This window comes from Hippopotamus amphibius, chromosome 3 (genome assembly GCF_030028045.1).
Source record: "Hippopotamus amphibius kiboko isolate mHipAmp2 chromosome 3, mHipAmp2.hap2, whole genome shotgun sequence".
NCBI classification, from domain to species: Eukaryota; Metazoa; Chordata; class Mammalia; order Artiodactyla; family Hippopotamidae; genus Hippopotamus; species Hippopotamus amphibius.
In genome coordinates, this window is record NC_080188.1 from 167,101,177 (window position 1) to 167,127,384 (window position 26,208).

Here is a 26,208-nt window from a genome sequence, read left to right on the forward strand (position 1 = left end):
TCTCCATCCAGATATGACAAGTGGGTATCTTACCACTGCACTCACATAACCCACTAGGTTCTATAGCAGATTTCCAGTTCCTTTTATTTCTAAATGCATACTTTTTTCTCCCATCCTATGGCAGTATCTTTACCAGCCTCCCAGCTAACAAGCACTGCAGTTCAACCCAACAAGGGCCTCTGTGGGAGACAGCGTGATAAATACAGGACGAAGGGCAGAGACGCACAGGGGCCCCCCCACAAGGACCGCATAGCCACAGGAGCCCAGCACTAAGGAAAGCCATGTGACTACCCGCTGACCATTCCACTCCTCACAAACCCTGCAGAGGTGACCTGGCACTACCGGTCCTGCTTGTGAAACACATATCCCCACTCTGAATTTAGCTTGGGTTTGACACATTTTTCTAGACCCTGAAGCTGCCATGTTCTGAAGACAGCAAAACGGGCTCTTGACGTGGTGGCCCCTCCCCTAACAGTGGGATCCTTTTCCTCTGTCCTTTTGAGTATTCCTCTTCAAATGGGACATTTCCTGCTTCCAGAGAATACTGATATTTTCTCAAATTGTTTCTACATATCGTTGTCAATGTATAACCACAACGCTGGGACCAAAGAAAAATAATAACTTTTCACTCTTTGCTCTTCCAAAAATTACTGGAAATTTTTCTATAAGCTAATTGAATGGTTGGATAAAATTACTTTCTGATGGCTCTTCCAAGTCCTGAGATTTTATGATACTTTGACATAATCAGAACCATTTTTCTTTGAGGGCTAGAGCTGCGTAAAATTACCCCAGTCTAAGATGTTATTGTAAAGGAAAAATGGGGTCAGTATTTCAATAATATTTAGTTTTTCAAAGTTGCCCAACAGAACCTCACTGCCAATGGGCAAAGCTGCGGCTATATGTACCAGCAGCTGCTGCCGCAGTCGGCTGTGTGTTTTACAACCAAAGACAGAGGGTTTATCTTCAAAAGAGCAACTGAACACAAAATCTCACAAAGAAAACGAAAAAGAATGTCCTATACGTTTTTGGACTGTATGATACTGCACATCTAAGGATGTGTAATTATTTTGCTATCCTTCCCAAACTGGATCTCAATTCTGTTCTGCGATCTGAGAACTAGAAACTACAAACATTATACTCAAGTCACTTTGGCTTTCTGAATAAACTTTACAGACATGTAGTGAGAGCCACGCCCACCCTCAGGTGCTACAGAAGCTCACAGGTCTTTGGGGCACCACCCTTTACACACCCAAGATGGAGAGGTTATCAACAAGATACACATCTTCAGAACAAATACCTCAATGTTCAGCTCAAGTTATTCCAAACATAAAGAAAAGCATGTTGCTCAAGTGTTGCACCAAGTGCAATAACTGGGGGGGAAAGTACACCATAAGCATCCTTGTTCTTCTGAGTCGACGTTCTCTTCCACCACTGTGGAAACAGTCGTAAGGTTCCAGGCAGCTCCCAACAGCAAGGAACTAAACAGCTGGATTCAAATCTGGCCTGTACCACTTCCTAGCTGTGTGACTCTGGCAAGCAATTTAACCTTCCTGGACATTAGTTTCCTCACGTGGAAAAAAGAGATAATCACAATACCACCTTCCTTCTAAATCGTCATATTTCGATATACCTGCACCTCACCTCACTCTCTAGTTCACTCTAAAACCAGCTGCTTTGACATGAGGAATATGGTCAATAATATTGCAGTAACTTCATGTGGGGACAAATGGTTACTAGGCTTATCATGGTGATCATGTCATAATGTATGCAAATGTCAAGTCACTACGCAGCAAACCTGAAACTAACATCCGACTCTACGTCAACTATACTTCAGCAATAAGTCAACAAATAAAACTGGTTGCTTTGAAGAATTTTGAAAGGGTTACTGGAAGAACAAATAGAGAGAAGCCACTCACAGGCCTAAAGAGAAAGGCTTTGTAATTGCTATGGCTCGATTGGTTGAGTCACATTTAATTAAGTCTGGAATTTCTAAGGACAAAAACAGTGCTTCCCAACAGGACACCTAAGACAAGAAAACAAGGGGGATCAGGGCTGGAGAGCTCCTAGGAATTGGCTCCTGAGGACTGGGGTGGCGGCTGCAAACCATACTTTGTTGAAATGGGGAGAAGGGACAGATTCCTCCATCAATCGGAAGCAATCTTTTTACAAACTTCCCTCTTGGTATTTTAGCTCTACTGCTAAATCCAGGGTGAACCAACTCTGAACTCTGTATAAATATGAGAACTCTGGGAGGAGGCAGAGAGGCGTCCAGTGAACAGGTCAGAATTACTAAATAACTGGGAACTTATAAATGAACCATACTTTGTGTGTTTGGGACCTATCGAGTTAAGCCCTCCATTTCCCCATGACTTATTCATTCACTGCTATTGTGTTTGGCCAAAAAACTAAAACTGTTGCCCAAACAACATCAGTCTCATTATAAAGAGAGGAACAACCTGGCATCAGGAAATGCAATGACCCTTTTGAAGGCAGCTGCTTCAGAACTTGTGAATCATCTTGAAATACTCAGGCCAAGCCACATCAATACCACATTTAAGTGAAATGCAATATACACAACCATCAAAAACAAAGTGATGACTTGTCAAAACTCCAGTTCTGCTTTTCCTATCAGGTCTGCTGGTGATACACCTGATTAATTTCAAAATCAGATTCTGAGTAAGGTACCTACTTGATAAGTAAAGACCTCAGGTTTTCAAAGGAAAGGCTCCTACCTTTCCAGGCCACACCTGCAGATGCCACTAACATCAACCCCAAGTATGGAGCAGGAAGGGCCTGACTTGAAGCCGCTGGGGAAGCTCAAAGCAGTGAATGCCTGTGTCAGCAGCCCAGCAGAACCATGGCAGAGGAAAGCACTGCCACTTGCCCTCCTGCCTTTAACTCCAGGGATTGCAAGTCACGTGTTGCCTCTCATCGTAACACAGAGTCCTGGGCCGTTTCGTTTCCTGTCCTCCTTCACCTTCAACCTTTGACTGCTGCTCAAAAAAACTGAATTTTCTGAAACCCAAAGCCAGTAAAAGATGGGATGCCAGTGCGTAACCTTCACTGCTCTCAAGCCCATCAGCCGTGAAGCCTGAGTATGGCCAGATGAGGCCAGGTGAAACCACACTCCGTCCTCTCTGTTCACCTAGCACTACGTTCTTTCTCAAGTCTTTTTGTGTCACCTCTCACTGTTCTCTGAGGATTACTTCTCCCTCCAGATGAAGAATTCCTTCGTCCTTCCACATGATGATGTTTGCCCAAGCTTTCTGTTCCTCATATCCCCTTCAGTTGGGATATGTTGAAGGATCCATTAGGAGATAACGAATAACCCACATGATCTCACCCAATACTTTAAAATCTCAGCGGAAAAAAGTCTTGTTTAGGGAAGCTGTGTTTCTCCAAAGACCCAGCCCTCTATGCATTCTACACGTGAAGTCGTGGGCACTAAGCATGTATTTGCCTCCTCACAGGCTGTCGAGAGGATGTAACGATGGGAGATCTGCCCGCCACCCCCCCCCCCCCATAGGAGGCAGATTTGGAATGTCAGATCCTCTGAGCATTCTGGGTACTTGGTAAAGATACAGGAGTAAGAGAACGGCTGTCAGCATCAAGAGGGGGAAGACACGGAGAGAAAAGGATGCCATCTGGGCAAAACGGCCCTTGTCTAACACAGTGCTATTTTCTGGTCCTGTTACTCTGTGTCACTTTCTGCCACTCCACCCCCACTCTATTTGCCAAATAACCTCGAGACGTTTCTAAGAGGTTCTGAATTATTGACAAACCTAAGGGAGATGCTTTGGAAAACAGCAAGTACAAAAACAGACCAGTACTGCTAGTGCAAACACTTGGTCATTGGAAGTTTCCTTTTTAAAGCCAAAAGAGAAGGGGGAAAAAAAAAGCCTGCCTCTGCTAAATAATAATGATATTCACAGAACAAGAGACACTGCAAGTCCGAAGTTCACAATCTCTCCAGCTTTACTCACCCCTAGCCATCTTGCTCCTTTATTGGCAGCCTGTTGAATCTGGACTCTTTTGAGGGTGACATGGTAAACAGCTCCTTCCTCTACCTCTTCACCCCAGTCCTGAATCGAGCTCTGCCAGGAGATGGGACAAAGAGAAAGAAAAAGAGTTTTTTTTTTCCTCTCTGCTAACCGCAATCTATCCCAGCTGCTTTGCTGCTTACAGCAGCACTCAGGACATAAGATGGGCTGTTCAAAATAAATATTACAATCAGAGCAACACAAGACACATTGCGATAGAGGGAATGCTGAGATTTTCTTGGCCCCCAGCCCTTTCCTGCGGTATCAGGAGCCCCGGACTTTTCCATTTAGTTTTCCTAGACTCACTCACATATCTTAAATAGTTTTTTAAAGTCTTTTTTTTTTCTTCCTTCTTAAAGAAGCTGGGGTTTAGTCCTGATTAACTTTTCCTCCTTAAGTGAGAGGAAAAATAATTCATTTGCAGAAAAAGTTTGTCCTTTTATAAGTGGACTAACTTTTGTTTTTGCTCCGTTATTTGAGAAAACTACATTTTAAACTCTGCCACAAACAAGTGTTTAAAATGCCAGGAGTGCTCGCTCCTTTGGAGTGAAATGCTTCGCATGTCTTTTTCTCCTCTTATTGTTTTGGAACCCAAAGAGTTAGCGGGAGGTCGAAAGTTTTTATTTCCGTCATATAATCTGGCAAGTGCAGAAAAAGCAGCGACCCCCGGGTCTCCCTAAACTTGAAGTTTGTGTTTAAAGAGCCGCCGGGACGCAGACGCGCGCCGCGGCTCCCCCAGACTCTCGGTCCTCTTGCCTTAAAAGTTTTCCTTTGCTGACATACATCTGCCCGGACACACCAAAGGCAACTGCTGAGAAAGGAGGGTTTAAAGGGAGAAGACACGCAGAGAGGCAGGCGCAGAAAGCCGAGGGAGAAAGCTTTAGCTCTCGAGTCTGGGATCGGATTGCTCCGCTCACTCCGAGCGAGTCCAAAACCCGCCCAGAGAAAGCGGGAGAAGATTCCCCAACCAGGGCAGCCTCGGGAGAAGGCAAAGAGGTCTCGTTACCATTTTAGCTTGCCAAAGCAATTTCATTCTCAGCTTTCTCTCCGGTGTGTGCACGCGGCATGATGCGCCCTGCTCCAGGCGAACGCAGCCCCCGCCCGGCTCAGCCGCGGCGCCTCCAGCCCGGGCCTCGCGCGGCCGCCGCGCGCCGAGCACAAACACGCGCCCGCCGCCCCGCCGCCGCCGCCGCCGCCGGTGCGCGCGACTCGGCCACAAAGGGAGCGCGGCGAGCGAGCGAGCGAGCTAGGGCGCCGCAGACTCCTCCCCACGCCACTCCGCCGCTCCGTGATGTCAGGCTTTCCTGTTTGTGCTTGGGAGCACACGCTCCCTTTCCGAAATCCCATGGAGGGAGTTAGCGCGCGGTGATGGCTCCAGCTCTGAAGGTGATCGGCAGACAACCACCCTTTCAAGTGGATCAGGTTTTCCTGATTGGCTACCAGGTGCCAAAAAAGATCCGGGTGTGGTACGAGGGATCTAAGTGTGTTTCTCCTTCCTTCGCTCAAAGAAATAAAGGGCCAAGGGGAGGTGCACAAAAGGATGGGAGGAGGGGGTCAGAAAAATGTCTGTTATCTGCCTGTTACCTATTGACTTTGGATTCCATCGGGGCGACCCCAGTGAGAGTGGCAGTACTAGAAGCCTGGAAGTTTCTCATTAGGACAAAAGAGAATTGGTCAGAGGGTATTCTGCAACCCGTGACCAAGGGCTGCCCCTGTCCTGCATCAGAACATCACCGACAGGAAATGGCTCTGGACTTCTTTCTACCACCCGTATGACAAGGCTGATCCAACTGTAACTGGCCGTTGTTGGAGGGAAAAGGACAGAGCAGGAAGGGGTTTTGCTGAGACTGACAGCGTGGAAATTGGGCCGCCAGTGGCCCTGGAGGTTCTGGGAATCTTTGTGAGTCGTCACCATGGGTTCAGTTGTCTGTGCTTTAGGGACACAGTGGGATAATAACAGCGGGGAAAGAGCCATTCATGGGGAGACTGCCAGAGGGGCAGTAAAAAAGCAAGTAAATCAACAGCAAGATACCAGATGATAATATAATCAGACTCTGGCACATGGCAGAATTCCATGCCAATTGCCAAAAACATTTAGGGCTCTGTGTCTTTTATACTATTCACCCCTAAATGAATTTAATCACCTTTAAACTTTTTTTTTTTTTAAGAACGGGCTCTCACTAATTACCATGCTAAGGCATAAGGCTGCGCTTTGGTTAATAATAAATATATTATGAACTGAAAAGCTAGAGAATCAAGTGTACTGATGTTCCCAGGAGAGCAAAATGAATGACAGTGAGGGCACATCAAGGAAAAATAAAAAGATCTTTGGACACTTGAGAACATCTCGAAGTCACTCAGCTAAGTTCCCTGCATACAACCAGAACCTAGAGGGCTCAGTAACTGTGGAGAGACAGGATGCTCTTTTTATAAAATGGAAGTGATCATTTCTATTAAAAAAACAAAACCCCACATAAACTAGACCCTTCTGTGACCACCAGGATAGAGTGTCCCCAGTGCCCAGAGGAAAATCATGTGGAAGACCTACCTCCCTGCTTCTTAAGCCATCCTCAGTCCCCAGGCCCACCCTTATTCAGTGATCTTGAAGAATACAAGATGCACCTGGGGACAGTTAGGCAACCCATAAGATTAATTTCACCACTACTTTAACCTGATTTTTGGCTGTGAATTTGGAGATGACTCCTTAAAGTTTTCCACTTCAGGGATATCAAGAAATTTCTTCAACCTTACCTCTCCTGGGAAGCCTCCCTGAACAGGGCAGCTTATAACTTACTAGGCCCTACTCAAGTTTCAGATCGCCATCAGCCTCCTCTCTATTCCACCAATTCCCTGGCTGGCCACCTGGTGTGTAAGGGGAAAACAGCCTTCCAGCAGACACAGCTTCAAATCCTGGTTTTACATTAAGAGTGAGCTTGAGCGCTATTTCCCTGGGCTTTCATTTCCTTATCTGTAAAATGGGATAAATATCTATCTCATAGAGTTTGAAAAAGGATTAAATGGAATATGTATACAAATCACCTAGCACATGATCAAAAAAAGCTCCATTCTCTTATTATTATTGCACTTCCTCCCAAACTGCATTTTCCCAGACTCACTGAAAAGTTGTGTGTGTGTAATGTGGACAAATCTAAAATGATGTCTCCTTGCTAAATAATTTCAGAGAGGTTTTCCAAGAATAACTACTTATATTTATACCTGATAATGTACGTGATTTTGTCCAAATGTTGATCCTCAAAAAAAGGTTGGTTTTATGCTAGATAGAGCAATCAAGTGTTGCAATTTACAATTTTTAAATATTTATTTTAAAATATTCCATGTGCAAGCAGCTTGGTCAGTATTACCTTATTACACATACTTTTGGGTTAAAATACTCCTGGTCAATATGTGGGAAGGATAAATCAGTAAACCATTTATAACGAAGTTTGAATTTATTTACCAGATTAATCTTCTCATGACCTAGCATGGTCCTAAAAGAACAGGTCAAGTTTTGTTAAAAGGATATCAGCAATGTTTTGTACTTTTCAGCACACGTCTTTCAACTCCTTGGTTCAGTTTATTCCTAGGTATTTTATTCTTTTCAATGCTATTGTAAGTGGGACTGTTTTCTTAATTTCATTTTCAGATTGTTCATCATTAATGTATAGAAATGCAACTGATTTTTATATATTGATTTTATATCCTGAAACTTTACTCAATTCATTTATTAGTTGTAACAAGTTTCAACAAATGGTGCTGGGAAAACTGGATATCCACATGCAAAAGAATTAAATTGAACACTTATCTTACACCATACACAAAAATCAACTCAAAATGAATTAGAGTTAAACATAAGATCTAAAAATATAAAACTCATAGAAGAATACATAGGGGCAAAGCTTCAAAACATTGGTGTTTGCAATGATTTCATGGATGTGACGTCAAAAGCATAGGCAACAAAATCAAAAATAGACAAGTAAGATTACATCAAACTGAAAAGCTTCTGCAAAGCAAAGGAAACCATTACAATAGAGTGAAAAGGCAACTTATTGTATGGGAGAAAATATTGGCAACAACATATCTGATAAAGAGTTAATATCCATAATATATCAGGAACTTCTACACTTAATAGCAAAAACAATAATAATAACTGAATTTTAAAATGGGCAAAGGACTTAAAAAAATTTCTCCAAAGAAAATGTACAAATGGTCAACAGGTATGTGAAAAGAAGCTCAACATGACTAATCATCAGGCAAATGCAAATCAAAACCACAATAAGATATCACCTCACACCTCTTAGGATGGCCATTACTTCAAACAAACAAACAAACAAAAACCCCACAGATGTTGACAAGAATGTGGAGAATAGGGAACCCTTGTACGTTGTTGGTAAGATTAATTGGTACAGCCAGTACAGAAAACAATGTGGAAGCTCCTCAATAAATGAAGAATAGAATTACCATATGATCCAGCAATCCTACTACTGGGTATTTATCCAAAAGAATTTAAATCAAGATCTCAAAGAGATCTGAGTGCTCCCACATTCATTGCAGCACTATGCATAACAGCCAAGATGTGGAAACAACCTAAATGTTCATCAACAGATGAATGGATAAAGAAGATTGGTGTATACAGACAGTGGAATATTATTCAGCCTTTAAAAAGAAGGACATCCTGTCATATGCGACAACACAGATGAACCGAGACGACTTTATGGTAAGTGAAATAAGCCAGTCACAGAAGAACAAACACCGCATGATTCCACTTACATGAGGTATAGAAAGTAATCAAAGTCGTAGAAGCAGGAAGCAGAATGGCGGTTGCCAGGGGCTGGGGGGAGGGGGAAATAAGGAGTTGCTGTTCAATGTATATCTTTCAGTTATACAAGATGGAAAAGTGCTAGAGATCTACTGTACAATATGGTGCTTATCGTTAACAGTAATGTACTGTACACTTGAAAGTTTGTTAAAGTCGAGGGGGAGGAGAAGGAGAGCAGAAAAGATCTATACTCAAAACATTAAGATGTTGCTAGAAATAGTTTTATGTTGCCGTATTTGGTGGTCACTGACAGTCAGTAGCAATAGAAGATTCTTAAGATATAATAGGAAAGAGGGAAGAGGTATGGAAGAACCCCAAACTAGAGACAAAAAAACAAAAACCAAAAAGACTTTCTTGCTGTACAGTTTCACCAGAGCCAAGTGCGTTTGGTTTGCAATCTGCATGTTCTTTAGATATGTGCTTAGGTAGTAGATTGTACTGCATGACGGAAAGGTGAGAGCAGTGCAAGTGTAACAGGTATTATACTTGGAAATAAGTAGTTAAAAACTTGTCTTAAAGATGGTAATATCAGCATAGGATGGTAAGAAATAGGAAGGTGGTGGCTTTGTCCTCAGACTCAATGCTGGACTGTGACCTCCTGCACCCAGTTAAAAGTTTAGAGGAAAACAGTTGTAAGAGAGCAATGGTAATAAGAACAACAGCTGCGTGAAGAAAGCTAAATAAGTGGGAGGTCCGGATTCTCCTTCCACGCTGCTAGGACTGCTGAGTGCATATTGCCTCTACTTCCCTAAAGCCCTTACCTAAACAGATGTGTTTGAAAACCTTTCCCACTTTTGAATGGAATTAACAATAGCCATTTTGCAACATTTTAGTTACAAATTTTACCCTTAGCTATCTGTAGGTCCCTAAAAAAAGAAACTTTGGGTGGAGGACATAAGCAAATAAATCTTGTTATTCCTTAACTCCTTCCCCCAACAATATCAAAGGTTTGTCACAATTCAAACTACTTAATCCTCTCAACATCCCTGTGAAATGCTTCTGCCTAGTCTTCAGGCTTATAGGCCGTGTTGCTCATCAACTTTCCATCTTCAGCTTCCCACTCTCAGCCAAGTATTCTGCTATGGTTGTTTCTAGCTCCGCTAACAGGGCTTTCTCCATTCACCTACTCTTTGCTTGAATTTTCAACTTTGCTTTGCAAATGGTAGGGAGCCAGTCATGCTTGGTTAAAGATGACCAGCCCTCCAAACACTGTTTAAGCAGCAGACAGTTGCTCCTATCTTCTGAGAGCCCAAAGCTATTTTTACTAATTATCACAGAGATGCTATGAGGTATAAGTTAAAATTTTTCAAAGTTCTGTTATTAGGGGTTGCTTATTTAGGGAAGCAAATTACAAGTCAATTTTAGTTGGACCTGCTACAACTAAAGAAGAGGCTGCCCTAGGGGGTAGAAAATGGAGACAGAAGAAATATAAACAAATAGCACTCGACAGATGGCAGGCCAAAGGCAGAGGACACCTCTGGCCATGATGACAAACACTTTTCAACTAATAGTTTATCAATTGTTGGTGGTTACTGTTAATTGTGCATGATGCTTTCCTGAGGAGGAAGTTGGTTACTGGAAAACTATTTGTAACTTGGGCTAATAAGCATTATAAGCTCATGTAATTATAGATTTCTGTAAAAGAAAAAAAGGACAACCGGAAATGTGTTCACATGGTTGAAAACATAGAACAATCAGCTCGGACATAATGCCAGGGCTCTGTGATACATAATAAAATATTCCACAAACTGGGAGATGGGTGACCTGATGCCATGAAGGGCTTTGACCATGATTCTGGAAGGAGTTACTGGGCAATTAGCCAAATCATATCTTGTTCCAGGGCTAAAGGAACCTCCTTTTTCCATAATAATGGTATTGAAGTGGTATCCAAATAAATTAGAGCTGCTAGAACATAGTAGCTAGAATGATGACTCTGTAGTCAGAGACACGTAGATTTGAGTCCTGCTCCATCACTTCTCTCTGAGGCAAGTTCTCCTAAGTATATAAAAAACAGGGATGTAAACACCTTCCCTGTTGGCTCATGGTGAGAATTAAATGAGATAATCCACATCAAGCCTTTGGCATAGTATCGGGCACCATAGTTAACAATTAATGTTGATGATATGATGATGGTGGTGTCAAGTCAACTAGCTGCAAAAGCCACAAGAGACGGACCTATAGACTGAGTAGCTCAAGATTTTGCAGCTTGAAGTTAAAACTTCGTGAGACAAAGAACCATAAGCCCCACAAACTGGTTAGTCAATGAGCAGCATTTACTGAGCTGCTACATGGCACAGAAAAATACTGTGCTCTGTATTCTTTCCCACCTCAAACTGCTCCACACATAAATCTTTTCAGTTGCCATACCATCACCTCCTATTCTTAAAGCCCTCCAGTAGCTCCCCATCGCTACGGATAAAAACCTAAATCCCTTTCATATTCCACAAGGCCTTGTCCAGGTTGGCCCCTTCCACTTTATGTACCCTCTCTGGGCTCAGCGACCCCCGTCTTCTTTCGGTATCTTGAACATATCTGGTTCCCCCTCATGACACAGCCTTTACTCATGTGATTCCCTCTTTGGGGGACATCCCTCGGTCCTCTCCTCTCCCACTTGGGCTAAGTCCCCCTATCACATGTTCTCGTGGCACCATGTTCCTCCCTTTGTAGCTCTGCCTCAGTTGTAATGTTTCATTGAATTGTATAGTTATTTGGTAAATATGAGTTTCCCCCCAGACTCTATGAAGGCAGAGGTAATGTTAGTTTTTTTCTCATCACTGTACTCTAGCCCCTCACACAGTGCCTGCACATAGTAGATGCTGAATAAATATTTGATCTATTGATAGAGACACAGATGAATGCCATGCTGTAAATTCAGCAAGTACTTAGTAATTGTTGCTGAGTAATATAAATAAATCTTAGATATTATCTGTACCTAAAAGTGGTTTATACTCTAAAAACAGAAAAAGAACATAAAGGGAATAAATGAAAGATGACTTTACGAAGCCACAGATCAGCAGGTACAGATTTAGAGAGCAGAAAACGCTGAGCAATGTGTCTCTGAGAGGATGCTGAGAAAAGGGGCCAGGTGGTGAGCATCCTTAAAGGACTTGCAGATAATTACAGTTTTTATTAAGGCTTTGTTAACCACTAGCTTTGAAGAAAAATAAAAATATGAACTGGAAGAAAGGAAGGTCTTCCTGTAGAGAGGATGGAAGCTTCAAAGGATAATGTTTGCTTGGAAAAGTGGCTCATGTAGTCCAGGGAAATGAGGTTGGATAAAGAAGCTGGTTGGTGGAGATTCCTGAATTGTTTTTAAAAGGAAATTGAAATGATAAAAGAGTGTGAACAAGGGACTTCCCTGGTGGCGCAGTGGTTAAGAATCCACGTGCCAACGCAGGGCACACGGGTTAGATCCCTGGTCCAGGAAGATTGCACATGCCTCGGAGCAACTAAACTCGTGCACCACAACTGAGCCTGTGCTCTAAAGCTCGCGAGCCACAACTATTGAGCCTGCATGCCACAATTACTGAAGCCCGAGCACCTAGAGCCTGTGCTCCACAACAAAAGAAGCCACCACACTGAGAAGCCCATGCACCACAATGAAGAGTAGCCCCCGCTCACCGCAACTAGAGAAAGCCCATGAGCAGCAACAAAGATCCAACACAGCCAATAAATCAATTAATTTTAAAAAAAAGAGTGTGAACAAGATGATTCTAGTACTTGTCCAAAGGATAGCCTAGAGGGAAGAAAGCGGGGAGATAGAGCCATCTGATAGGAAGATATTATAGTCATGTATGTGCCAAATAATTAACACCTAGGCTGAGACAAGATAAGGGTTTTGAAATAAAGAAATGAATCTGAGTGATATTTTGGAAAAATAAATGTTGCAACTTAAGGACAGGCAGCATGTTGCAAGTAAATGAGGAGGGAAAGAAAAAACCTGCAAGGTTCTAAGACTGGGACACTGGGATTGTGGTAGAGACATGAAAATAAGGAGAAAATGGGAAGGACATTCTGCTGCAGGGGAAATATGATCAGTTCAGTTCTGGGCTGAAAGAAAATAGAGATATTGAAGTGACAGGAAGGAAAGATAAAGACTAGAAAGTGAGTTGCAAGTTAGTATGTACAGAAAGTTTTTTGAAACCATGAACACACATGATCCTTCCTCAGTGGAAAAGACTCAGAGTCTAAACAGTCTCAAAATGCACCCACAGCTGAAGACAACCAAACAAAAGTAACCAGAGACAAGAGCAAGGGGGAAAGGAGAACTGAGAGAGCTTGGGTTATGGAAACTAACACTGAAAGGAAAGCTTACTGCTGCTAATAATCCTCAAACACACTAAAAATCAGTCTTGGAATACAGTCAGTGCACTTTAGAATACTTCAAATGACAAAAGATTTACCTTCTGTCATTATCACAAGATGCTACACACATTTTATAAGGATTTTCCCTGTTTAAAAACATACAAAAGTTTTTTTTTTAATTATCACTAGTTATTCTATTCTGTGACACTCTTTAATAAAATGTAACCAAAGTTAATTGAAAGTCTTAGTGTGGTCAGTTACATAACACCAGAATTGCTGAATAGCTTAAATGTGGTGTTTTCCCAGAAATATTTGTCTTTTGGATGAAACCAAGAATGGAAAGTTTCTGCCTTAAAGGAGAACTTTTGAGAAGGTGGAAAGAAAAGCAAAGCATATATAATGGAAATATAACTTTCACAATAATTAACCAAAATGCTGCAAATATGGTAACTGCTCACACAGAGATATACAAAAACATAAAGAAAAGTGAATTTTACCACTTTAGAGAGTTATGTGTCGATTGTATATCAATTAGATATCTTTCTAAAAATCAGAAAATATCTCAAATATTGCCTTTGCCAGGAACAAACTTAGATGTTTAGTTCTTTTTATTTTCCCGTTAAATTGGCAGAATCAACTCATACTAAGCCATACTGATCCTGTTTTGTCTAGGACATGAAGTAAGGTCTATAGAATGAAAATGTGTTTAGTTCATGGCAGGAGAAGAGGAGGACTCATAACCTTGGTTTATTGAGCTTCTTCTAGATAGGAGAATAGCTGATGCTCTAGAAAGCTGCCTACCTTGGTTTTTCTCCCCTTTTCATCGAGAGAGGGAGAGTGTGTGTGTGTGTGTGTGTGTGTACTCAGTGTGTGTGTGTATTATGGGATGAGAGAATTGATAGAGTAGGTTGGCCTTTATCTCGAACCTTAATCATAAAATCCAACGATTTCTCTCCAGAGTAACATAAACCCAACAGGAAGGCACTGTAAAGAAATGACAGTGCAATGGTGAGTTATGTGGCAACCTTAGAACAAAATAAGTAACATACTTTTACTTACAGCCAAATAGATAATATATTTAACATTATTCAAAGCAATTCCTCTCCTGTAATTGCCAGGATGCCCTACTGTGAAGTCAGTGTGTCCTATGCCTCAGGAAACCACACCCGCCTTGGTTGAAAGCTCATGACTTTAGCTCATGAGGACCAGCTGGCATTCCTGGCATACATGTCCAGCTCGGGCTAAGTTCTTGGTCTTCGCCACCTGAAAAGGCTCAGGGGTAAAGTGGAAATCGGGCAAGCAGTGGGAAATCCCTCAATTTGATTAGTCCTATAAATCCATACCAGACTCAAGCTGCTCAGAGAGGGTCCAGAAGGTCTTAGAATTAGTTCCAGGTACCAAAAAGAAATTAAATTCACTTTGGGTATAGGTTCCCAGGGTTCCAGGACAAGATTGGACCTCCTAGGATTTTGTCGTGACCACAAACGACGTGAAGGAATCCTAAGACGGTGAAGCCACAAGCTAGAAAGAGCCCGACTCTGACTATAATCTCATAGAACAGAGCCACCATCACGATCCAGGATGGCCTATCTCTGGACTGTTTTCTGGAAGAGAAATAGAATTCCTTCTTGTTTAAACTATTGTAAATTTGGTTCTCTGTTGCAATAGCTAAACCTACATCCTGATTAATATACCTGTTAAATAGAACAGAAATCAGTAGAGGTAAGAGAGTCACTTAGCCAAAGGCTAGATCATAATATTCTAAGATTGACTCTCATGCACTCTGATTCTGAAATTGTTCTGGGCTCTGAAAGGGATCCTTTTACCTATTTATGAACCCATGTGCAATGAATATTTACTGAGTATTCACATATCAGGCACTGTGCTAGGTACTGCAGAAATAACTTCCAACAAGACAGTTATGGTACCAGCCTCCTGGTGCTAATGGATTAGAGGGAGAAACAGAACAAGCCATGTACATTACAGTACGATAAATGCGGAGAGAAGGGTTGCTGTTGGAATTCTATAGGCAATATAGAATTCAGGGATTGCTTCCCAGATAAAATGACCTCCAAGGTGAGCTCTGAAAGATGAGATGGACTTAGAAGTAGTAGAGGAAGTGGATGGGGGAGGAGGAGAGAGCCGTTCAGGCCGAGGGAACGGAATAGGGAAAGGCCCTAGACGTAGAGGGATCGCAGACCAAACAGAATTCTAGGCATAGCCTGGTAGTTCACAAAACAGGCCAGAAATGCTGGTGCTACACATGTTTCCTGAAAAAGACATAGTGCTATAGCTTCACTTTCTGAGCGCTAATTTGGCTTAAATAGTATAATAAGCTAACTGGATATATGTCCCTTGGAAACATGAAGTATACTTTTATATAATCGCATAATCCCTCAAATAATCCTCTGTGAAGGGTCAGGTAAATAAATAACTATTTTAATGACTGTAACAGAGCACACACTGTGTGTAAGGCACTGACTGCACACCTGGTCCTGGGTCTAAAGTGAGGAAGGCAAACAAGAAATGACCAAAGTAAGCGGGCAAGAGGGAAGGACGTGGTTGTGGGCTTCTGTGGAACCACAGAGACCCCAAATTCCAAGTCAGCTGGTGTTACAGTGTGTTCTGCTTAGAACAGCTGTCCTAGCCCATCCCAGGTGAGAGCCTGGCCCACGTTGGGGGTTAGGAATACAGCCTGAATGGAAGGACCTCTCGCAAGTCCACCTTGAAAACACTCAGCGTTAGTGCTGCCCTTGACCAGGGAATGCGAGAAAACACTAGGATCTCTTCTGAGGGAAGAAAAAACAAATTTAGCAATCATGAACACTGTGAGCCCCTGGAAAGAGACTTGAAGTATGAACAGAACTTCTAGGGGGTGGGGGGAGGGGGTTAGGGTAGCAGGGCAGGAGAGAAGGAGAGAGCACTCTGAGCAGAAGGAAAAGTGTGAGCCCAAGGTTAGAGTCAAATGTGAGGCCATCACAGGCAGAGGGAGGGAGGCCCCCTGGCCCCCCACACTGCCTGGGCGCATGTACCCACGGCCCCTCTGGCTCACTCTCACCAGAGCGTTCCGTGAGTTGCATTGACGGAAACGTGTAACTTCACCCAATGTAGGCTGTCCAAATTCCTCTGTGCTCTGGTGGTTTGTTGGAGATTTACATCCCTTGGGGTGAGGTCAGAATTTTGTATAATTTAGTCACTACAGCGTGACTGTCACCTGTTTGCAGGTATGAATATCTTTGTATTGGTAATCACCAACACTTTCTGTCACTTTGTGGTGTACAAAGTGATTCTACATAAATTAGTTCCCTTAATCCTCACAATGACCTCCAAAAGTAGAGGTATTGCTCTCTCTATTTTATGACTTAAGAAACTGAAATGTCAAGACTGCAAAGACAATATCAATACTTGGAGCCAGGTCTTGTGACTCCAAATAACATGCAACTTTCAGAAGAATACCTTTTTTGGTTTTAGGACGTTTGTCTGCATCTTTTCTTGTATTGTTTTAGGACTTATGGCGCCTTATGAAGTACGTCAGTTCTTCATACCCCTTAGGAAGTAGAGGTGTATCCACACAGTTGCCAGCACCAGAGAATTACATCCTCACTGGCTCTTTCATGTGTGTCTTATCCTTTTTATTCCCAGTGTCGCTATCCTGATTCAGGTTCCTAGTGCTCAGCAAGATGGCCCCATTTGTTCATTCCCACCATCACGCAGGCAGCCATTGTGCTCAAGGTACTGTGCTAGGTGCTGGGTGTGCTGGGGGATCAATACAGTCTAGGGAGGAGAGAGACACGTAAATAAGACCTCGCAAAGAACGTGAGAATGTTTTATGGAGGGAGCACGTGGCAGGGCCCCTGGCATCAAGGAGAGCACCTAATCCAAAGTCAAAGAGTCAGGGACGGCTAAAGCTGGGACTTTCATGGGAAGCAAACCTTAGTGGGTGGAAAGGGGGGGGAAATGCTAAGTTCAGGAAAAGGAATGACGTGGGAGTGGATGCTGATGAGAAGAAAGTAATTTCTCAGATAGAACTGAATATAGTTTGATAGCCTGAAGACTGGGTGCAATGGGAAGGGGCTATTGAGAGATGCCATAAGAGACAGATTATGAAGAGTTTGGGAGCCATGTTAAAGAATCTGGACTTTCTCCTGGAGCGATGGAGACCATCAGCAGCTATCACACCGTAGAGTGACACGAGAAGACTGGCAATTTAAAAAGATCTGACTGCAGTGTAGAGAAAGGATTAGAGCAGCACTGCTCCCATATAAATATGTGAGCCACTTATGGAAGCCATATTAAAAAAAAAAAGAAACAGGTGAAATTAATAATTAATTTTAATAAAATAGTTTCTTTAACCCACAGTACTAGAAAGAGGTGTGGAGAGAAGTGAACACATTGGAGAAGTATTCAGGAAGGGGGAATAGTAGAAATTTGTTAACAGGTGAGAACTTACTTGAGTTCATTTTACACACTAGAATCAACAAATGTTCCTGAAATACAGCTCTAATTAAGATATTCCCATGTCTTCATTTTTCCATTTTTCGTCTTTTGCCTACCAAATAAAGCCCCGACTGTGTAGCCAGCAGTGGACGCTGCCTTTCCTCCAGCATCTGCATCCTCCCCTCCACACAGCTGGGCCTCTTTACTCCCACCTGTAGAGCCAGCATCTAAGACCAGCCATAAGCTTATGCAGAAGGAATGAAAGGACCCCGGCTCAGCACTCTGGAATGGAGCATCAAACCATCCCTCTTTCGAGTCAGGCCCCATGTTCCAGGTCTGACTCCTGGCTTGGAAGTCTGCCTGGTCCCTCTGGGGTGGCGGCCCTGCTTCTCGCTCTCCATTGCACTCTTTCCTCCTTCCAGAGCTTGGAAGTCTGCCCGTGAACCTGAGCTTGGCGGCTGCAGCCTGCTCACTGCTGACAGGCGTTCCGATTCCCTTGCTCCTGACTACATTTCTCAGTGCCACCTGCTGCTAGACTTTCCAGGACCAGCACCTCCCAGCCTCGAGACTTGTCACCTCCCAATACCAACTCTCCTTGCCTGGGTGACCTTCTTGTCACCTGCTGTCGTATTCCTCTGCGTATCCCTTCAGTGCCTCATCTGCCAGCCTCGACTTCCCTTGCAGCTCCTGCCCCACCCCCACAGGCAGATCTAGCCTCTGCCAGTTTGCTCTATCTTTGGCAGTGAACCAGGCCATTTCCAACAATGTCTTGGGCTGTAACTGAACCGAAGGCCCTGCAGATTAGGGGCCCACCCGCCACTGAAACTTCTTTCTCACTATGCTTGTGTACCCCTCACTTCTGTCAAAATCATCTCATTGTCGTTTGCCGTTCGTGCCCCATGCTTACTGACCTCCCTGATTCATTCCATCCAACCACTCAGCCTGGAAAGGGCTTTCTCCCATTCTGTTCCCATTTCCTGAAGAATTCTTAATAAATATGAAGCCCCCAAATATGACAATCCATAACCCCCTCCCCATCTTGACCAGAAATTACATCTCTCTCCTCTGAACTCCTGCAGCTCACTATCGGGACTTCCATTACGGATTTTTATTGCATTCTTCCTTATTTTAAATGTCTTATCTCCCTGAGAATATAAATAAACATCTTGGGAATAAGATCCATGTCTGATTACTTAGCAAAGCAAAATAGCTGGGGGAGAGGAAAAGAGGGAAAGAGAGACTTGGCTCAATTTCACAAAATGAATAATGGCCCATCAAGGATTGTAACTAAACAAGCTCACACTGTCAGATGCCTGCTTAGCACCCTTAATCACATCATTCCTGAAACAGGGGGGATGAGGGCCCCTGTCCCCGTAGACTTTAAGGAAATTCACTGAGAGTCCCTTAAGTAATAATACAATACTATCCTATATAGCCTCTCTATTTAGGGTTATCTCTCTGCACCTCCCCATCTGCCCCCCAGCCCCATATGCATCTGGAGGTCCCCATCCTCCACCCCAAGGTTTGATGGTTCCCCAAACAGAGCTGAAATAAATTCAGTCATCCAGTTCAGATCCCTTCAGTTCCTGCTTTTGGCACCTACTAGGTCCACAAGTGCGATAAAACGGGGCACCACAGCTTTCCCCACTGACAGAAGGAAACTCATGGACCCAGGGAACACAGCTGCTCCCCCCAGCATGAGTAGGAAAACTAGCCTGACAAGAGTGGGTGTTTCTGTTTGTTATTAAAATGGGCAAAGTTAGTTCTTGCACCCTGAATAATATTCAGCCTCTTGTTCCCTGTACGGCAGTACACTTGACATGGAGATGGTTTTGCCAAATGTCTATGACACAGTGTGATGGGTGAGAGTCGAGCACATTGTGCCTCATTATTTTGCACTCATTTTCCAGATTTCCTCTTAGAAGCTCCAGACTCTTTACAAAATATGACAACTATCTCACCAAATCCATGTACAGTAGTTAGAGTACATTACCAAGAAAAATAAAATACTTATAATCCGCCCACCACAATGTCTGCTCTACCTGTGTTATTTTGTAATATTAGACATCTGAGTGGCTATCATGTTTAATATTCCCATTCAACTATAAAAATACATAGTGCCAAATCCTAGGCCAGGAGGTCTAAATGCCCAATGGTCAGGAATCCTATGATGCTAGTCAGACATCAAAATGCCAGGTTTTATGAAGAAGCATTTAACTATGATTAAACATACTTCAAAGCCTTTCAGGTGATTAGTCATTCCTCCCTGCTTCCCTGTCTGAGCAATGAGATCCATTTCCCTGATGAAGCTATGGGTGCTGAGTGTCCTTCAGAAGCATCAAAGAAATATGATGGGGCAGCAGGGTTGGTGATGACCTCTCAAAACCTCATGCATCTGGGTTGAGATAAAATGGTCAAGCCCTGTCTTTTAGATGCTTTACCTGGAATTGGAGCCCTGATGTCCTTGTGGCAGGTACCCTGGGGACAGAATTCCATCACAGTGGACAGTCCTCACAATTAGAACCCACATCCTTTTCTGGCCCAACACAACTTTCATGGTTTGGCACAAGAATTACTCTGTTGATTGGCTTTAGAGCATGACGGATCCTCAAGGGGAGGGGGGGAGGAGGGAGCTGATGTGAGCATCATTTATTTACGTATCAGACTCTAGAAGCTAAAACACAGAAAGCAGTTTAAGAATAAAAACAGAAACTAGCTACACAAGTCTGAGAAAACATTTTCTTTCTACTCAAAATAGATTTTTATAATCTGGAGAATGTAAATGGGCATAACCTTTTGAAGCACCATTTGGTAATATCTATCGATATTAAAAACACACTTTCCCTTTGAACAAGTAATGTCACCACTAGGAATTTACCCGATGGATATACATGGAACACTTCGACAAAACATATGTCCAACGATGGTCACTGAAGCATTATTTGTCATGGTTTTAAAAATACTTCAAAATGTCCACCAGTATAGGGACTGGTTAAATTAAAAATGGCATATCCATATAATGGATTGGTTAAAAGACTGAGATGGATCTGTGTGTGCCAGTATGGAAAGATTTCCATGACACAGCACTAAGGGAAAAAAGCTAAGTACAGAACAGTGTGTATAGTGTGATCCCTTATGTCTTAAAATACACATACGAATGTGCAGAGGAGCACATAATTACATTCAGGCATGTGCATGAAAGCATCTCAGGAAATGGTTAGCAGTAGTGAACTCTGAGTAAAAGATCTGAGATGGGGTGGAAAAACAGCTTAACAGGGCACGGTGGCATTTGGGAGAGAGATCAGGGACCAGTGTAAGTTTCTTATTTATAATCCCCATTATTAAAAATACTAATAAATATACTATTATTATTTTAAACAGTTTCTAAGTTAGTGTCTTCAACAGAAACTGGGTATGTGGCCAAAGAGGGAAGAAAAAAGAGATTCTTGGCTGAGAGATCCATAATGCCCTCCCCCAGCTCAGCTAAAGAGGAAGTATTCCAGTCCACAGAGAGGGAGGAGTTGGCCTCTGCAAAAACTGTTTACTGTGTATTAGGGTGGAGGGGGAAATGGAAAGAAGAAGAAGAATTGCCTCATCTGGGTTTTTAATTGAATTTAATTTTTTCTACTTATCTTACTTTGGAAAAGGGACTTTGATAAGAGGAACTAGCCCTTGCCCAAGAATATGAGGGACCAAAATGTTGTCTCAGCTACCTAGAAAGACTCAGAAGGAAGACTCTCATCCCTTCCCCACCCCACTGGCCAATCAGAAGGCTAAAAGAGGTCTTCAGATGGAATGCTGACAAAGGGTAGACCTTGAAGTAGGAGGACTGTAAACCAGCCTCAGCAAACAGACCTTCCAGAGTTGCTTGGTGGCTCCCATTCTACTGAACGGCATAACTCTTTCCTGTTCTTGGATTTGGGGAAGAACTGCAGCTTCGTGAATCCATTTCACAGTCCAGGTTGCTGCGACATTTGCCGTTGTCTACCCAGACAGAGTGAAGAGGTAAGACAAGACTGAGACTCAATGGAGTCCCCTGCACTGAAAGGCTCACCTGCCACACGACTCTTGTTTATGATAGACGGTGGAGGCTTTCTATTGGCCAAAACCAATCTGAATGGCTTTCATTACAGAGCAAGATCATCAATATTTATCTGAGTAAAATATCCATGGTGTTAGTCTAGATACAAATCCTATAAGATAAGTGTGACTTTAACATTATTTTCTACTTAATGATGATCCCAGTACTACCAGTCCCAGGGCAAACACAGAATGTTCTCCTCTTTTCACTCACCTTCCAGTTATTCATCACTAGGGCAGAAGAGGGTGGACAGAATCATTATAAACCTTGTTGGATAATTTCTAAATGCTGGAGCATCTTCAGGGAAGTGGACTTTCCCCCAGGCCAGGTTACTTCAGCTAGTTACAGCAGGGGGCTAATAAGGCCAAAGTCATGAGTTTATTTACCCTGAGGGCCAATTAGCTTTGATCTGTTTCATGGCCACATCCTGTATCCCTCAACCCAAACAGCTGTTTCAAAAATGGATGCCCTTGATGACAAGGGGGACCGGTCCAAAGTAAAATCGATGTATGAGTTCCAGTTTATCATGCTCCTGGAAAAATGACACACAGCATATTAAAAATATTAAAATTACATCATCTGATATTTGCTCCAAAGAGATCAGGAATAATAACACCAAGCAGATCTCAAAGATCTACACAACTACTAGATTAGTCATCAGGCAGAAAATAGCCATATATTCATAAGAGCTCACTTTTATTTTAAGAAAAAGGCTATCATACCCTAACCCATTTTTCCTTTAAAATAATTCTTTGGAAAAAGTTATTTCATTTAGTATATAAAGAATGTTCTACTTGTTTACAGGTATTCCCTTACGGAGGAAACTAAAATCAAGATGAGTTTTATAAAATTCTATGCCCTTTATATCTCACTAAGTATTTTATATAAAAAGTAAGCTGAATGAACATTTTAGTCACTATCTGATCTGAACATTTTTCATGCTAATCAAATACCAGTTTCTTTTCTTTTATAAATTGATAGTTCTTCAAATTGCCCTAGTTCTTTCCTCACAAGTATGTTCTTCACCCATATATTAAGCATAAAATACCTTTTCTTTTTCAGTTGGTCCACAGAACCCAACACTTAGGCTTTTCCACCATTCATAAAAAGAAACAAATTTCCAAACTGGCTTTCCTTACATTTCCATCTAGCTCCTTATTTCTAAAATTCCCAACACAATCCACCAACATAATCAATATCTGAAATACCACATGCACCAGTATCTGAAGCACATATAAAGACCTAGAATTAACCTTGAGCACTATCTCACCCACTCACCTTGACCCAGAATTAACGTTGAGGGCCATCTTACATGGCCCTTGAAATCTGAGCACATCTGCAACTGTAAACTCTCTGATCTAAAGATAATAAAAGCTTGCAATACTACAAATAAGAATCACCATTTTTAATCCCTGATCCCTGAAAACGGGCAACTATACTGCTCCCTTAGTGGTATGAGTCTGTCCTCTGGGAGAGAAGGGAGTCTCGCTTACTCTTTTCCTTCCAGCCACCTACAGGTGTCCCTGGAAAGACTAAGAAAAGAGTCTACAGAGTCTTCCAGATCCAAGAGCGCCAAGGGTACAATTCTGCCAGGGGTGGAGGGGGGGGCCTGGAACAGGACCTTCTCTTTCAGAGACTGGTCCGTCTATTACTTCTCACTTGCCTTCAAAGGAGCACTGAAGTCAGGCCTCGAGGAAGGATACAGCTAATTCTGTGGAGGTTGGTAGTGTCCTGAGAAAGTATGTCACCTACTCAGAGAGACTTATGCTGACCATGTAAATCTTGATCCAGAACCAGAGACCTGTGGCTGAACCATGGATGGGATGACATACATTAAGTCCGGCTGAGGACAGAGAACCTGGGATGTGGAATCCAGACCTTTTTCCCTCCTAGAACGTCTATTCTTCCCAACTTCTTTCAAGAACCTCTCCCAGTTCTCCCATGGAGATGGGCTACGAGCTACCCCACAGTTCCTCTGTTCACTCTGATAAAGGACAGGAACGTAGCATAAAACAAGGTGCCCCCGATCCCTGCAAACCATGGAGGATGGTATATGAATGTCATTTCACTCAGTAAAACTCTACACAGTGTATAGTTTCCCCCTCTCTACTTGTTTATGAGGTCACTAGGAAGACTGCTGCTCTTTTAATGTCTTCCCTCTCCTGTTTATCTTTGATATCCCCCCTTCTCCTGCCCTGGCTTTTTCCTTCTTCTCCATCCTATAGTACAGAGCCCCTTTTCTTCTCTACTATATAATTCTAAACACAGGCTCTGCCAATAACCCTAAGCTATTGCAGCATCACACTGATTTGCACCAGCTGTGCCTCACGGCGGTTAACCCACACTTATAACAGAGCCTCCTTAGATCTTCCTCTGAGAACAAGATTCCGTATATACATCTAAAAGTCATAACCAGTGGGGTGGAAACTGAGCCAAGAATAAATGGTTCCTGCTTTGAACTACTGATCACATTAAATAAGAAAAACAACACAACTGGAGGAAAGAAAAATGTTACCCAGAAGTGTAGCTTAAAGATTTTCTTGGACATATACAAAAAACTATTAGATGATCTGCCCCCTCAGACATTCCACTCCCAAATTTAAGGTCAGTTTTCTCAACATTAGTGAAAGGAAGATGCAGGTCAGGACAGGGAGTGTAGGAAGGAAAGACTTCATCATGAAGAAGTCAAGTGACAATAAAAAGTATAGTCCCAAATGAGAGCATCCAGGAACTTTACCATGTAACTAGAGTTTGCAAAGCTTAGCGTCTTTGAGACACTTAAACAGTTCTGAAAAACCAAGTGCATGGAGCTGGGAATTAGAGTCTAATGATGTTATTCTGCAACCTGAGGCAAATCACAATCTCAGATCATCAGTTTTCCTATCAACTCCCTCCCTGAGGAGTCACTGGCAAGGCCACTGGCTGGTTTGTGTATACTGAATTGTCTGGCCCATTTATTTTCCATTATGAAACCATGTGTAATGGTCCTGGGTCTGAGTAGGATCAGATACTGTGAACGACCGTCATTAGAATGCAATCATCCTTCTTCGTCTCTGGCCCAGTGTGACTGTTCCAGATTCCTAGAACCAAACTCTATTCTCTCTATAGCTCCACAGGATAATGGACAAATGCCATGTGTTTTATCAAAAGAAAAACCTTCCAGATTGTAAAATTATTTATTAGTTTCAAAAACCCTGGTTAACCTCAAGATCAGGGCCACAAACATGATTCATCTGATGCAAGTGTAAGGAAAATCTAATCAAACTAACTTTGTGTTTCAAGGCTCATCGGCTTACAAAGCAGGTTCCCAAAGGCTATCTTCAAGTCTGTTTCACTCTAAGTCCAGGAGGACATTAAACAAGTCACTGCTAACAATCTCCCATTGATGGCGAGCAGAAGTGGTGTACTTCAGCTCAGGACAGCTTCAAACCATCTGTGAAAGTTCGTAGGTTGAAACCGTGCAGGAGACAGAACTTCCATACTCATTCTATTCACTTGTAGAAGTTAAAGTTTCTGTCCAATAAAAAGAGCAACATAATTTCAGAATCCCCGGAAAGCAGGGCATTGCACCAGTCTTTAAGCATTAAATTACCAGTTCCTAAGCATCAGCAACAGTAGTACAAAAATGGAGACCCCACCAACAGTGGCAGACGGGGGTCTTGACGTTTGGATGACAAATTCTCCCCCAGAGTCACAACACGTTCATGGCTCTTCATGATCTGACCACTGCCCTCCTTTCAAGCATCATCTCCCCCAACACCTCCTGCCTTGAACCCTCTCTTCCATCCACATTGAACTACTCTTCTTTCCCCCATTCCCTCTAGCCTCTACGCCTCTGCACATGCTTTTCCCTCCACACGTGCAAAGAGCTTCCCTCCCACCCCTATCATGAACAGTTCATCTTATTCATTCTCCATGTCTCATTTGTATAAAATCACTTACTTCTACACATCAATAATTACTCATAGTTTTTCCAAACCTCCCAAATTTAGGTAAAATATGCCTCACATATATTCCCTTCCAACCTGTATTTCCTTTTAATTGCCCTGCTCACATGTATGGTACCTTTAAAAAAATATCTGCACTCCCCACTGGACTGTAAGCTGCATGAGGCAGGGGTTATATCAGTCCTCTTCATAGCAGTTACTCAACAAATATTTACTGAGTAAATGACGATTCACTATTCTATATTTACTAAGCTAGGAATTTATTTTAGATGTTTTCTTTAATGATAGCTATCATTTTATTTAAGCCTTTTGTTTTGACGTGTTTAATTTTTAGGATTGTAAAAGATACAGAGAAATACAAATATATAATCGTGTTCATATTACCACCATCTGAAATTGACACATGTTAACAGTTTTGCATGTTACTTCCAGCCTATTAAAGACTATTTTCAAAGGGCCAAAACTCAAATGATTTTGTGATCAATCCTGCATTAACTAGAGAGAAAAAAAAATGGAAACAATATTATTAAGCATGAGCTATGTGCCAATCATTGTCCTAGGTTTACATATATTGCATATTCA

The 26,208-nt window shown here is 42.4% G+C and overlaps 1 protein-coding gene across 3 annotated transcripts in view; it reads right to left on the reverse strand.

Annotated features, from left to right (window-relative positions):
- The window catches only part of RGL1 (ral guanine nucleotide dissociation stimulator like 1), a 161,954-nt gene that overhangs the window by 122,430 nt on the left and 13,316 nt on the right, over positions 1 to 26,208 (reverse strand). For 2 of the 3 annotated variants that reach the window (XM_057729176.1, XM_057729175.1), the window contains exon 2: positions 3,984 to 4,094. In XM_057729176.1, the coding sequence (XP_057585159.1) occupies positions 3,984 to 4,094 (111 nt within the window). Of the gene's footprint in view, positions 1 to 3,983; positions 4,095 to 5,046; positions 5,237 to 26,208 lie in introns of those variants that run through there. The other variant, XM_057729177.1, reaches the window with a different exon arrangement.